The sequence below is a fragment of the Lissotriton helveticus genome, chromosome 1_1 (genome assembly GCF_964261635.1).
Source record: "Lissotriton helveticus chromosome 1_1, aLisHel1.1, whole genome shotgun sequence".
NCBI lineage: Eukaryota > Metazoa > Chordata > Amphibia > Caudata > Salamandridae > Lissotriton > Lissotriton helveticus.
In genome coordinates, this window is record NC_136057.1 from 267,793,466 (window position 1) to 267,809,874 (window position 16,409).

Genomic DNA, 16,409 nt, shown 5'->3' on the forward strand with positions numbered 1-16,409 from the left:
ATATCTCACAGATTTTTTGTGAGAAAAATTATGTTTGTAAAAGTTATGAATTTCTTACTGACGATAAAATGATATGATATGTACAGATGCATAAATGTTTTTTTTTTTTTTTTAAAGAAATAACTTTCTAAAAAAAATTCATAAATATATATGTTTTGATAACACTGTGAAGTTTCTCTCTTTGGCATCCGTTTCTAAACATCTTAGAGATTTATTCAATGTTAAAAGGAATATAGGTCCATATTTGAGGTTTTGTATTTTTTGCTTGGTTTGTTTCTCCCCCCTCTGGACCTCAAATCAACTGGGAGTACTCTCTCTTACTATACACTAAATTACTTGCCATCATGTAGCAAATGTATACATAATCAATGAATTAGTAAACAACACAGAGACAAAAAAGAACAAACGAATCACAAATCACATGAAGTCATTTTATTACAAAATATATCATCAGAAATATTTACTAAGGATAAACAGCTTCTTTGTTTGGAAAGCAGGGTTGCCTTAGTCATTTCCTGAGCAGACACACATCGCAGGTTTTTCTTCTACTGTTCTTCTCCAAATTCTCTTGTATTCTTCAGACTCTCGTGTGGAGGTATTTATAAAGATATCCATGACTAGAGCTCCTAAAAATGTTCCCTCATGTCAGTCTACTTTTTTTTGCATCACTCCCAATGCAATTTTCAGCTTGACATTTCTCCGGCCAGATTCTGTGAAGTTTTCTGCTATTTTTGGTGCGCAACCAAGATCTTGTAGACAAAGGAATATGTTTTTACTGCAGAGAAATCCCACAGAAAGGTTAGATTAGGACATGTTGGTGTGGACCTAATCTGAAACAGTAGAGATCCTCTTTGGAACAGAAATCTGTGGACAGATGTAGGAACAGTTAGTCATGAAAATACTTGGATTGTTTTATAAAAAAATGATAATTATTGATTTTCAGTAAATGAATAACATTAAAAGGTGATATTTGGGAGACCAGAATAATGTACAAAATGATGATATATAAGTTCCTTCATTGTATGAAAGTGGAATATTATGTGTTGAGGGAGTTCGTCCTCACCATGCAATATTATCATGATACCCAAAGATGGTCCTTGGATTCACACTAATGAATCCTTAATCAGTCCTGATAGTTTGGCAAAGAGCAGTACGGCTTCACTAGTGACGTGTTAAGCATATCAAAGTGCAAGCATGCAAGATAAGTAATTTACAAAACACGGTAGAAATCCAACAAAAATGTATAAACATAAAGCATATGTTTGTCTTAATTTAGACACCAAAACAAATGGAATAAGAGATATATAACCAGAGTTATGGATCTTAGAACCAATATTAAATCAGTGATAATTGGCCACTTTGAGGGTGAGTTATGTGGAAGCATTGCCAGGTTAAGCTTTTATGACACTAGACCAGGCCACAGTAGTCAGTTCAATTTTACCTAGGTCAGAGAGTCCAGGTACAGAGTTGCTGTCTGTGGTGCTGAACGAGAATTGCGGGTGGTGTTTATTTTATGTTTACATGGTGCTGCAAGAAACAAGATTCAAAAACACAACAAAGATAAAGTTGCTGACATCAGAGACAGGTTGTACAGTATTTGCTGTAGATGCTGTGTAGAGTGTGGGGGTTAGTTGCTGGATTGGCTACCAACGTGCCTTGGCAGTGTTAATCCTAGCAAAAAGGTATTGACTAGGGTAGCGGCCTGAACCTTTGTGGCAGGCTGGAATACAACTCCCACAATGCACGGCACCATATGTTTCTCGTTGATACCTAGGTGGGCCCGATGGCTAGCAATTCTTAAGATCCTGTGAGTGTTTTTATCTGCGGGTTGCAGGGGACTAATGCCTCTACGCCACAGGAGTCTGAGGGTGCATTTGGCTTCCACACAGGTCCCTCTCTCAGAGTTTTAGCCAAGGATGAGGCTCGTTCACACAGTTCGAAGTCTGTTGGCACAGGGACATATTATCCCTCTTTTGCTTAGTTGTGTTGGAGCCTACTAGCCAATGTGAAGCTAGCTCCTGCAACTGATCCGCCAATGAGATGACCCCATCTGGTGTGATAGGTCATATTCTACCCAGAACCCCCTATGTTGACACTCCAAATCATGGCAGAAAATGAAATTCAGTTTGCAGACCGATCTCCTGACCCTTCACGTATGTTCACCCTGGAGGTGTGGTCAACCTTCTGGAGGTGCACACCACCTCGAATATCTAATTTCTGAATGTCCCAAAACAAATTAGCATGGGGCAGGTGGAGGGCTGTTTCCTAAAATTGGAGTAAGCCCTAATGCTAATCAGAGGCGGTACCGCATTTGAAGCTCACCTCCTTGATGTGCCACTTCACTAGCCTGTCGGGAGGAGGAAGGTGCAACCTTCCCCAGGGTTCATCCCTTTCCCCATTGTTATTTAACCTGTATATTGCTCCCCTTATTTTTGCCCTTCAACAGCTGGAGGTCTCCGTGTACAATTAAGCGGATGACCTCCAGCTTATTTTTTCCTTATCCCCCTCCCCAGAGTCCATTTCTAACTTTCAGTCGGTCATGACTTTCATCCGGGACTGGATGAACCACAACCACCTGAAGCTCAACCCCGATAAAACGGAGTTGGTGCTGACAGGTGGTTGCTCCAGTCCCTGGTCCCCTTCCTTTTGGCCCCCCTCATTGGGTCCTCCTCCATCTCCTTCCCCCTCTGTTAAAACTCTTGGTTTCAAACTGGATCACCAACTCTCACTCCACTCTCAAGTTAGCACTGTGGTGTCCTCCTCTTTCCTTTCCCTTCGCACTATCCGCAAAGTCTCTCGGTTCTTTTCCTTTCCGGCCCTCAAACTTATAGTCTTGGCAATGGTGATTTCCCGCCTGGATTACGGCAATGCCCTCTATTGTGGTATGCCCGCGTATAGCGTGCGACGCCACCAGCTAGTCCAGAACCAGGCAGCCCGCCTGGTTTTCAATTTATCCAAGTCACATCATGTCACTCCCCTCCTCAAGACCTTACACTGGCTGCCCATTCGTGAACGAGCCCAGTTTAAACGCCCGGTCCGGATCAGCCCCTGCCTTTATCATTTCTGAAATTCATTCTTATATTCCTCCTAGGGAGCTACGTTCTTCCACCCAACAATTGCTCGTAGTCCCCCGTTTCAAACGTAAAAAGTGGGGAGGTTCCAAATTTTCCACACTCGCCCCTGCCTTTTGGAACTCCCTTCCGGCTTATCTGAGATCCAGTCCCCAGTATTCACTCTTTCGCAAGGCATTGAAAACTTATCTTTTCACGCAAGCCTTCCCCACCTAAACCTTCTTCTTATGCTCTTGTTCTCTGATTCCTCTGGAGTTCAGTACTGTTCAGCGCCATGAAACCGCTAGGTGTACGTGCGCTTAAGAAATACTTTCAAACTCAAACTCAAACTCCTTTTGGCGCAAGCCTTTGTTTCTGTCTCCTGAGAGTGATCTTGTATTGGCTGCAGCACGTACGGGAAAGAACAGGCTTGACAGCCAAAGCACAGTACAGCTGGGGCAATCTGATGGGCTCCATTTAACCCCTTCCATGCTGATGACGAGCTCAGCTCGTTATCAGCTACGGCGCTCCTGTGCTGATGACGAGCTGAGCTCGTCATATAACGCGATAATTCGCAAATTGCCGCACACAGTGGGAAAAGCCGCCGCAGCGATGCGGTTAAGGTCTCCACCGCAGTGCATGCCCCATTTCCCTCAACACAAGAATCGTGCCAGGGAAGAGAAGGCATGTTTGTTTGATACCAAACATGACATATTTCAGTGTCACCAAAATGACGCAAAAAAACTTGAGTGTGCCTCGGTGCCAGCCCATGTTATCCATATTATCCTATGGACTACTAATAATTATAATAGTTTCCAATGGGGAACAATAATATATGGACAACTATGCCTGCACTTAGTTATCCTCGCCCTTAATATAATGCACCTTGCCTCCTCGGCTCAGGAGGCCTTTCTTAGGGGTGTCTGACATATATTAAATGCAGTGTGTGGGACTGCGCCACATATGGTGAGGGCACAGTTGAGTTTGAGCAGTTTGCACAGCTCCCGCAGTCTGCAATGGGAGGCCTGCAGTCACTAGTTTATTTGGGTCGCACAGGGTGTCAGAAAACCGTGCTTTAAATGAGACCAGAAGCTAAACTTAAGACCAAAACTTAAATTTAACTGACACAAAAGTCTAACTTTACGACTAGTAAATGCCCTTTGTGAATACCGGAAGTGGTAAAGTTAGATTTAGTCTCAGTTTATGTTTGTGAATCGTACCCTTTATTTTTATTTATTTTAAAAGTTTTATATAGCGATAGCTTGACCCATAGGTATCAGAGAGCTTTACATACACACTGTAAAAAACAGAAGGACATTACATTACGTAATAGGCCGGCAGTAGGGAATCTTCATCTTTAAAGCTGAAGAGTATGGCATTTTTTAATAACATGACATTTCAAATAGCCTATTATATTCTTGAAGAAAATATTTTTATGGACAGTATCTGGGTAAGGGCACTTTTTACTTCCTGGTTCCTCAGGCTGTAGATTATTGGATTTAGCACTGGTGAAACAATGGCATATATCACAGATACAAACTTGTCCTTGTCACCCGAGGCATTCAGAGCTGGGCGCACATAGGTGTAGATAATGCCTCCATAGAACAAGGCAACAACTAAGAGGTGGGAGGTGCAGGTGTGAAAAGCTTTCCTTTTGTTGGCAGCTGAGCTAATTTTTACAATGGAGTAGAGGATGCACATATAGGACATGCAAGTGAGGAAAAAGCTAAACATGCCAAGAAATATATCTGCCAAAAGAATCACAATGTCATTAATGTATGTGTCAGAGGATGAAACTTTGAGAATTGGTGGGATTTCACAGAAGAAGTGGTCCAATGCAATTTTTCCAAAGAAGGACAGCCTTGTTATCAGGCTGGTGTGGGTAGTGGCGTTCACCAAGCCACAAAACCATATGACGACAACAGTGGTAATGCATAACTTCATATTCATTATGCTGGTATAGTGAAGGGGAAGACAGATGGCCACATATCTATCAAAGGCCATGAGTGTGAGAAGGAGAACTTCAGTGCTGATGGCAGATGACAGAAAAAACAGTTGTGTAATGCAGCTAGAAAAGGAGATGGACTTTGACTCTGACATCAGGATCTCCAGCATCTTGGGAACAATAGAGGAGGTGCAGCAGATGTCCAAGGTGGCAAGGTTTCCCAGGAAAAAGTACATTGGTGTATGCAAACGAGCATCTGCACGTATGATAGTGATAATCAAAAGGTTACCCAACAGGGCCATTAAGTAGATCAGCAGGAACAAGGTAAAAAATGTGGACTGCAGCTGTGGATAAGCAGATAACCCAAGCATAATAAACCTAGAGGTATGGGTTAGATTCTGTTGTTCTATTGAAATGTGATGCATCGTCTGAAACCTGAAAATAATAAAATGAGATTTACAGTATGAATAGAGTTGAAAATATAGTCAGCTTTATGAGTGGTCATGATCAGAAGAGACTTATACAACTGCTTTCTTCCTGACCACTACAACATTCATTTTATGGCTGCAGAATAGTGTCTGGATATAGTCTTCCATACATATTGTGTCCTAAATAAAGCTTACAAACATAAAACTACATTGCAGCTAATAATACCGGTTTGTGTGCCTGGTAGGTGACAGTGTAAATAATTCCAGTTCACACACATATCTTAATGTGTCTTTAGGCCATCTGTACATAAGCACTTTGAAATTTTGCAGTACGTTTCCATCATATTTGACAGTGCAATATGACAAAGTCCAAAAGTTCAAATACATTCACAGGAACCTCCTTGTCGGGGGTTTCTGTGAATGCTTTAAATGTCCATAAAGCTTATGGACATTTCATATTTTGGCCAAATTAGAAATTTCCACTTAAATTTCTTTTGTTTATTCTGAAGTTGTTAAGCTGGTCATTGATTGGCATTGTTTGGCATTGGTCTTTCATTGACAGTATTCCCATAAATTCTGTGGAGTTAGTATCCTTTTCCATAAACCCTAAAAGTAAATACTATCCACATTAAACAACATACGTAAGGTATTCATTAAAGATCATGCTAATAGATTAGTAATGACTGTTGATGTTTTTCTTCCTTTTCTAATCTTTCCAACTGTATTAGGCAAACTGATCAGTCTCATTGGAGAGCAGAACAGCATGGTGTCCACGCAAGCCCACACCTTGCACCAAGCATGACGGGCTGCATTCATTTCATACAGACACCCAATATGGAAAGCCCTGAGGAAAATATTCCCTGATTGCCCAGATGTAGGAGGATTGATGGCAGAACGTATGAAGCCTTTGGGGACCATACCGAACTACCTATGCAGAATGAAGGATTGATGGAGACAAGAGACAGGGTATCCTTTGACCAATACGGGCCACCAGATCAGATTTTTCTACAACATCCTCAAAAAAGGGGTGCATACCATTATACAAAGTGGATTGGACAGCATAGTAGGGTTAGACACCAAACCCTGGTAAGAAATACAGACCACATACTACACTTTTATAGACAAAACAGGAAAAAGACAGGGGAAACCAGGAGCAAGTCCAGAGATATATCTCCAAATTGGTCCAAAACAAATAGAAAAATACATCCCTTATGGTGTCTGCATTGGCCGCTAGCATATAAATGGCACTTGTCTCAAAGTGGTTCCACTGCAAAACCAACCCGGTAAATATGGCAGCCAAAACAGGGAGAATGTTATTATTGCCACCAAATGGGCCACATGGCCGACCGACCAATGCCACTTAAAAGCTTATCATGAGCAGAGATCAATAAATCTGAGTCATTCCCCACAGAATCCCCATCCTCAAAACCAAGTCCAAAGCAAACCCGAATGCACCGTATGCTCAGCTGCAGGGAGGTCAGACAGACACTGCAACATAGCAGCAGGGAACAGGTGATTGGTCAAACGCATGGCAAAAGCAGCAATAGACAGGAGTCCAATCTCAAAAAGGAACTCAACAGGGAGGTGTAACTGTCTGGGGTGGCATGCCTATACACAATTACATAATCCACCTATGCAGTAGATTCGAACCCCAAATGCAGAACATACACTTCACACACACCCCAACACAAACTTCAAAATTAATATTAGTAAGACAATATTAGGAGTTCAAAATCTTTACTTGCATTCTGGAAACTCAGGACTGCTGTACGTTTAGTTGATTGGGAATCCACACTAGAATCTGTCATTTGGGTGCCGTCTGGAGCCTAGGTCTCACTCTGCTGACCCCCCAGGGCGGGGTTGTCTGACCACACCCCAGTGGGCTGTCCAATGAGTGGACAGGTCCCCACCCAGGCATAAAACAGGCACCCAGGTCCCCTCACCCAAGTTCAATTGGGATGGGTCGGAATACCTAGATTGAAGGTACCTCATTATTGGGACCAAGATTCCTTCATGCCTTGTGGTCCTAACCACAGCTAACAGCCTCCAGGCTAGTGTTTTGGTACCCTCAAGACCTTTAGGAAAATTTTAGACCTAAATCCTACTACATTTTAAAAAACTATTATATGTGCTCTCATCACTTTCCAGCGGGATTATGAAATTATACTATATCTCGGAGCCTCTAAGGGAAGTCTCAAGGCACTGCAGCAAATCCAAAGTGCGGCAGTGAGGCTTGTTCTGAATCTCGTCCAAAAATCTTCAGCTTATGGTAGTCTCAACCAACAATATTAGCTCCCTGTGTCCAAAACAATTGGTTTCAAAGCCCAGTTCTTCTGCCATCGAATACTCAATAAACAAGGCGCTAGCTATTTACATACTTTCAATCTATCCCTGTTTGGAATCTCAGATTCTCTGAAACAAAACATGCTAGAGTCCCCAAGATCAAGAAATCTAGAATGAGCAGCAAAATGTGGAACTCTCTCCCGCATGCTATAAAGATTCTACCTTCGAAACGGAGTTCAAAAGGAAACTTAAAACATGGCTGTTCGATAACCTGATCTAATTCAATGCCATCACCTCCAGCTGCTTCAACACCCTCCACATCCTCTACAAGACCTTCAAATAGATGCCCACTAAGTTGAGGAAAAAAGTCACCCACACACTCATCACCAGCAGACTGGACTATGGCAACACACTCTACACTGGCATCAACGAATCCCTTCTCCGCAAACTCCAAACAATACAGAACACCATGGCCCGACTCGTCCTCGTCATCCCAAGGCACAAACACATCAGTCAACACCTGCGGAGACTCCACTGGCTCCCCATGGAGAAGAGAGTCACCTTAAAAATCCTCACACACGCCTACGAAAGCCTGCACATCAACAGACCCAAATACCTCAACAACAGGATAAACTTCCACGTACCCAAAAGAAACATACAATCTTCCAACCTCACTCTGGATGAAATCCAGGGCATACACAGAGCCAGAGCAGGCGGCAGATCGATCTCTCACATCGCAGCCAAGACCCGGAACGAGCTACCGGCAGACATCAGATGCGCCCCCTCCTTGAACACCTTTAGGAAGACCCTCAAGACCTGGCTCTTCGGCTGAATGGAGTTGCACCCCTCTGCCCTCAGTGCCTTGAGACCCTCACAGGTGGGTAGCACGCTTACAATTCCTTGATTGATTGATGATTGGTTTCTACCCAGCTGTTCCCTTGTCTCCTCCTCTCCTCCATTTATGTTTTCTGGTCCAGCACGGGCACACAATGTGTAACCAAGCACTTTACAAATCGCATTATTATTATTATTTTTATTTTTTCAGTTGCAAAATGAGGCAACATTCCAGTGTCGGGAGCCACTTCCATAGCATGCATAAAACTCTGACCGTTCACAAACCACTGCATGGCACCAAGTCAGTAAGGAGTTCACTAGAACCATCGATCCTCCCAGTCCATTACCCTCATTGGGCAAAATTAGATGAGTTTGGGCCTCACACCGGACTCTCCATTGAGCAACATTCTGCCTCCTCGTTTTTCTTAAAGTTCTCCAAATACCCAACAACTCCTTGTCAGGTCATGTTCCTCCAAAATATTGAAGGTCACTGGTTGGAAGTCTCTGACTATGGCTGGGTGCACCAGGCCCAAAAATTTTGGGTAGGATGTAGTTGAAGGGAAATGGGTTGCCGGGAAGGGGAGAGTCTGCAAAAATCCATCACAGCTCTCTGCAAAGTACTCAAAAATAGGCTCAGCGCCGTATGTGCCGTACCAAGCTGATTGAACTGATGATACAGCTTTTGGATAACACTAAATCAGGCTCTCCCTTAGATCCTTGCCCGCTTAAAGTTCTGAAGGCCAGCCGGGACGTGCTTATCCCACCCCTCATGGATGTCATGAATCAGTCGATCTCGGAGGGAGTGTTCCCCTCTGTATGGAAAATGGCGGTTGTTAAACTCCTTCTTAAGAAGTCTGCTTTAGATCCTGGGGCATTGAAAAACGTTTGCCCCATTTCACTTCTCCCTGCCCCTGCGAAGAATGCTGGAATCCCATCTAAATCAGCACCTTAGCTCCTTCCTTGGGGACTCGGCTCTTCTGGACCTCTCCCAGCATGGATTTAGGAGATCTCATAGTACTGAGACTGCCATTATGGCTGTTGTTAATAACATCCGTTGTCAGGTCGATAAGGGCTACACCACCCTCCTGGTCCTGCTGGACCTGACGGCGGCGTTTGATACTTTGTCCCCATCTATTCTGGTCATCCGCCTCAGGGACATAGGGGTTGGAGATTAGGCATTGAACCTCCTGGCCTCCTTTCTTAATGAAAGGGAGCAGAGAGTGAAGCTGGGCGAGTTTCTTTCTGCCCCTAAACCTGTGCATTGTGGGGTCCCCCAGGGCTCTTCATTGAGCCCGACATTATTCAACATTTATGTGGCCCCACTTGCCAGGGTAGTTAGATCTTTTGGGTTGGAAGTACTGTCATACGCTGATGGCACACAAATAATGGTCTCCCTCTCGCAGCCCTTGAAGGGTTCTGCTCTGAACTTCAGGAACTGTATGGAGGCCGTGTCTCAGTGCGACTGTTTACACCTGTTGTGGTATCGTCAGGGTTCTTAGAAAGATTGCCCACTATCATTCCCCTGATGCCTGTAAGTTGGCCACTGTGGCTTTAGTCTCCTCAAGATTGGACTACTGTAATGCCCTCTATGTGGGCATAAACAAGAGCCTGATCCATTGTCTCCAGATGGTCAGAACGCGGCGGCCAAGAAGGTTTTAAATCTCCCCAGACTTGCCTCGGTGACGGCAGCCCGGAGAAGTCTACATTGGCTCCCCATTCAGTCCAGGATCTCTTTTAAAATTCTTTGTCTGGCCTACGCGGCCCTCCATGGCTCGGGTGTTGTGGGTCTTCAGTCACTCATTAATTGTTACTCTCCTAGTCGACCCCTTCGCTCATCAAAGATAAATCTTCTTGAGGTTCCCAAGTTTGTAAGAGCCAAATGGGGGGGCAGAGCATTTTCCTCGGTGGTACCCAGGCTATGGAATTCTCTTCCTCTCGAACTCCTGGGACAACCATCGATCGCTCTGTTTCGTAAAGCACTGAAAACTTGGCTCTTTTCTGAAGCGTATCTGTAGAACACCTCTCTGGCTACCACATATTATTGGACCTGTTTAGGCGCCTTGATGCCCTTGGGCTAAGTTGCACGATACAAGACTCCCATCATTCATTCATTTCAGGAATGGCCCTACACACACCTTCTAGGGAAGCAAGTAACCTCCACATCAGGGACAGCTCTCTGCCCCTTCTGGTAAACGACAATGGAAATAACCAGCACAAAATGGCATGCTTTGGCCTGTTTGACTTAACCTTTTGTAGGCATTTGCCATTTGGTTTGAATCCATCTGAATATTTTAGATTGTACAATAATTCCTTTATCGTTTAATTTTATAATGCAATTGAGTTAGATGCAAAATAAATGTATTGTTTGTAAGTTTGTCACTTGAAAGTTCACGATTGCATCACTTCCTCCTCGGATTAATGAAATTTCTAAATAACATATCATTAAGAATATTTCCATCTCAATTATAACTAGCACAAATTTAAAAGTCTACACCAATTGTTGATTGCGTTCAACCCGAAAATATTTCCCATTAATACCTTTTCCGTCGATATGGTCATGATAAATTACATACATATAAGTTTGGCATGCACGAAATACAATTAGAATCCTTTTCCAAAATGGCGACTACAGTTGCCTGTTTCTAGATTGAGACCTATTGAGTCCTTTGTTGATTTCATGCGACCAGTCTGACTTCCGGGTTGCCGGCTTTTAAAAAACCCCGGCCGGGTCACTCTAAGTTATGAACGACTCGGCATGCTGACGGAATACGTTAACTCACAAGTAAGTGTTTAAATGCGAGTGAATCTTCGCCGTTTTTAACTTTAACTTATATGTTTTCGGCGATCCTTAAAATATCCGATTTATTTTAGTTACAAGTAGATATTTGTGCGTTACCGCCCCTGCCTGTTTTCGGTGACCATAAAACAGCCGAGTTAGCTGTAACTATCGCTGCATATTTGTATGTTACTGACCCTGCCGTTCGAGAGCTGAAGGTTAAAGTCCCTGGCGAGCACAGATGATTCGTGATGTTATAAGACTCAGTTGTTGAATGGACAAACTTTTACGTCATAGACATAATTTCCTCTGAAAGCCCACTTCTACACCACTATCAAGTGGTGCACGTAACCTACCTTTTAGCTCCAGTTTGGGCATCTTAGGCTTAGCGTCACTAACGTGCACAAAACCATCGTTACCTTGCTAGTTTCGAACACTGCAAAATAGATGCAGGATAAAACCTTAAATCCTCTCGATGTTGTTAACAAACTCAGAACAATGCTGCATATTCCAGTCAGGTAATGGCTTCATACCTTGACCCAATATTTCTCTCTGTATTTAAATAGAGGCTCGCTGACAATTCATTCCCGAGCTATCAAGCTAAATTATACATCGGAAGTGGCCTCCGAATACCAGTATAAAGGTATGCCATTTATCATGCTGACTCAAATGAGGTACCTACCTATCATATGTCACAAATATATTTACTATTTTCCTTATTTATCAATCTATTGTAGATCTGTTTGAATCAACTGGTGATCTCTCTCGACGTCTTTTGCCGTCCAACCATTTCTTAAATATCCTTTATCGAAGTTTCAGGTGACAAACATGATGCTTTTTATTTATTTGTTTGTAATGAACAATGACAGCTTTTCACTAAAGCACGATCAGAAATGTGTGCTAAATGTATAAATATGAACAACTGAGTCTATAGCTAAACTGGCTTCAAGTTATAAAAACGATGTCATTCTTCTTGAAATAATCCAGATATACAATGTAATTATGTATGAATTATTGTATGCATCTTATTTACAAGCTGCACCAGGAAGGGGTAATATGCTTGTTTAGGAAATATATATCAGGTTTAGACCTGACACACGGAGTTTTTATGTTTATTATAATTGCCTTAATATTGGTTTTTACATGATTTTAGTGAATTGTAACATGTATTATCAGTAATATTGATTTATTATTTTACTTTAGGGAGTTTTTCAGCAATGAAATGTTCTGTCCTGATGATGGTCTACAAGACGATTGCACATTAGACCGAAACGTCGACTCTTCCATCTTCTCCTAAAGTGTTGCGTAGTCACCAACAAACGACCATTGTTTATCAATTACTTTTGTTTTTTTGCAAATTCAGATCAGGAGTTGATGAGTTAGCTGCTAACTGAAGGGTCTCCTCTGTTCTCAGCTTATGCTTGAATTTACTTTTGTATTCTTGTCTCCCAAGATGGAAATTGATTGTCACAATATTAAATACTAAAATTCATTTTTGAAAGATATATCTACTATCTCCGTGTTTTTACTCTTCCTTCCTTCGATTGATTCTAACCAATGATCAAGAGTGATATTCTGCTGATACACCTGAGTGTGTTACATATGTACAACTCACAACTAAGTTCCATTTCTTACAGAAAATAAGTCCCTTGTAGCAGACCACCATATTTCCAGCAACCACTCCAAACTTCTGCAAAGGAAAGAAATGTCCCAATCACAGGAGCACCTTAGACATCTTTCCTGGATCCATCCCCAAGATCTGCAATGTTCTACAAATTATGTGTTATTGTACAATTGTATACCTTCTACTTACTGTGGGTGTGGCTGCATCCACATGTTGTCAAAGATCTGCATAGTCAAATGAAATCCACCCCCACATTTACAAAGCACTTGCGCTTCCCCATGTCACCTATTATTACACTGAAAACAACATTCCACATGTACTACACAGCGCACTCTTACACAACACATGGTATCAGCATATGACCGCTGTGGGTCCCCAGACATCATCTGGGTCATGCCTTGCTGATACCACATGCAGTAGGCACAGACAGGCTTTACTTGTCCCAAGAGGTAGCCCCAAAAAAGTGAAATGCCTTCTCAACCTGGGCCAAGATACAACCCAAAAGAGTAGAACCCAATAGAGTAGTAGTGAACAACCCATTAGGAGACCAATCCCACAGCACTGTACCTCTCCATCAATCCAAGTGAGATTCAAACAGTGCTAGATAGGTTGAACAGGGAGGCACCACATGAGAGGATACTGTTTGGCCTCAAGATTTTCCAGAAAAGAGATTCTCTGAGGTAGCAAAACCACCAGACCAGTGCACATCTGACTCTGCCCCCTTTCTGTTTGTGGTACCAGGGTGGACATTAACATATCTGGTGCTGTCTTCTATAATACCAAATAGACACCAGCCATGGAGTTCCAGTGTAGAGCCACCCACCTCAATAACACAAAGGGAAACAACCACTGGTAGAGGGTTGAATACAATATAAATAACCCCTGTCAGGAAATATGGGACACTGAGGAAGACAGGTACATTGGAAGAGAAGGGACAACCCCTAATTGTACGGAAACTTGCACTGTATTCCCTGTGCTTCAGAGGTAACGAACTATTACACTTGGCACTAATGAGAACTGTGGCGCAAGACTGCGCGTACTGGACATGCCATGGGGCATCTTCATGCTGATGGATACGTACTGGCAGTGAGGTGAATTTGTCTAAACCCAGCTTGGGCAGAATGCAATGAACTAGGGAAGTAATAAGAGTTCAAACTGAAACATGACAACCCACCAACAATATGACTGTCATGAAGTATGGGGTAAATTATGTAGTTGAAAGTTCATTAGAAAGGTGATGCTAATATTGATGTGGATTTGCGCGATGATAGGTATATGTGCAAAAATTCAATTGAACCACTGTTGTTAAAATCTTCTGATATGACCTCTCCATCCACTCTGAGTCAGAAATACATGGTCAGGATGGCCGTGCACCCTAGGCTTGAGACTCCTGATTGACAGATCACTGGTGGGGTGGCACGTGGCAAAAACACCACAATGATCTTGGGAGACTGGCCCCAATAAAATGCACAAGGCCAGAGGGGTGCACATTCACAAAACACCATAAAGGTAGATGCCAAAAGAACTTGGGAACACTCAACCAATAAGGATGCATCACAAACAACACACTAAGTGATCATACACTCCCCCAGGCCAGTCATCTGGACACTTTGCCCGTTGGCCCTCATTATGCCCACCTCAAATTGTCATCAAGTGAGAGTCATTTATGGTTTCATGACAAGGCCCTCATTCCACTCCAAAACAGTACCAATGAATTGCTTTATGATGCTTCAAGAAATGTAAATATTGGCGTTCAAAAGGATTGTACTTTGAGACAGTTGTAAGATGCCGACTCTGTAACTGTACTCCCGGCAGTAGTGTTTGAATAAATCACTGCTGCTGTTTTGCCAAACACATCTTGTCTTTGTTTTTTCAAGGTAAATTCATATTCAAGCAACACATGGATGGTGCAATTGAGTGCTTCAGTCAAACATTACTACCTGTATCATTGCTGGCATTGCCAATAAAAATGGAAGGCAAGGACTGTTAAAATATCACAAATCAGCATACATTGCATGCAAGAAACATGAGCATCCAATACAATAGGTATGGATGGCTTTGCAGACTATAACTCTCCTGCATTCACCTCCAAAAGCGACAGACAAAAAAGGAGAAACTGATAACATTTGTTTCTATATGTACAGCCACACTAATTAAAAAAAGCTTTACAAATTCCCAGTATCACCAATTCATTACACTTACCCTAGGTAACATTTGGTCATAACTGTAATAAATGTTGGGGGCGTGGCTTGCCATCATGGCTGCTTAAACATGTCCCAGCCAAACTCCATGCGCCGGCCCGATTTAAGAGAAAATCCTGCATTATCCTGGCCCTTCACTAAGTCCTGATTGAACTTTGGACTACTACAGACTCCCACACAACTACAATCTGGGATCACAGAGTCAGGAACAACGCTGAAAATGGCAAGACAACAAAGAAGTTCCTGAAGCACAACGGCACCATCTTGACTAGTGGGGACCACATCGAGTACAGAGGTTTATCGCCCCGATTTTACGGCAGGTTCATGTGCAAAGAGAAACACCATGTACGGCCAGAACTGATTAAATCCTGTTAATTTGTGAAGAGGATTGTTTTTATAATAATATGAAGATATCTTGGTTTTAAAAATAAAGCACTGAGCTTCTCAACTGAGAAATACTCCAGACGAATAAACTTCAACTTAATTTTAAGTGCCGGGGAACTCTATCTGTTAACTGGAGCATCAACATTGGGAAGTACATGAATTTGTCGTAAGATTTACCCCTGTATCTGAAGGGGATGCCCCACAGAGAGATTTGACAATCCTCGCATGTGTGCAGGCAGGTAGTATGTACTGCAGTGGACCTTATATGTATATCCTGCAAATGTGACAGATTGACAAATCCATGTTAGAGTGAAAAAATCTTGTCCTGAGGAAGGTGTGTCTTTGAAAATAGACATCGAGCGAAACGCGTCGACGCATACCATATAAAGGCATACTGTAGATTGTGGGGACATCTGTGAAACTGTTAATTTCCAATGTATAAGGTTGTTTATGCTGCATATATGATCCTGATCTAGTGTCTGTGCCTTTGTTAACGATTAGAAAGTATCCTTTCTAGCAAATTCTCCCTATGATTAATTGTACAGATAAATTTGTGTAGTTTGAATTGTATTTATGTTTTTATCTTTTTAATGATGTATAATGAACTTTTGCCTATGAACCATTGTGAATGTTTTTAATAAAAAAACTGCAATACTGCGCATAAATTAGGCCTTTGATGGTGTTATGTTCTGGTGATGGTTTGGATGTGAAGAGTGGTTTTGCTCTGCTTTCGGAAATATACCTAAAGGGGATTTGGTTTTAACTACGGTCTATTTGGTGCGCTACCTCTTTGGTGGTTAAGGGGTCCCTCTCTTTTGAGCTTCTTTGAGGATCGCCCCATCTCGATATGTCCGGGCTACACCCAAAGGGTAAAGGAACAGAGG

At 42.5% G+C, this 16,409-nt stretch overlaps 1 protein-coding gene across 1 annotated transcript; it reads right to left on the minus strand.

Moving 5' to 3' along the window:
* Window positions 1-4,460: 4,460 nt before the first annotated feature.
* LOC144761948 (olfactory receptor 13G1-like) lies at window positions 4,461-5,420 on the minus strand. The gene has a single exon (XM_078647131.1). The coding sequence runs from the start codon at window positions 5,418-5,420 to the stop codon at window positions 4,461-4,463; it is 960 nt and encodes a 319-aa protein (XP_078503257.1).
* Window positions 5,421-16,409: the final 10,989 nt, after the last annotated feature.

Bases quoted from the DNA above. Each gene is read 5' to 3' on its own strand.
- LOC144761948 (XM_078647131.1), bottom strand. From the start codon at position 5,420: ATGCATCACATTTCAATAGAACAACAGAATCTAACCCATACCTCTAGG.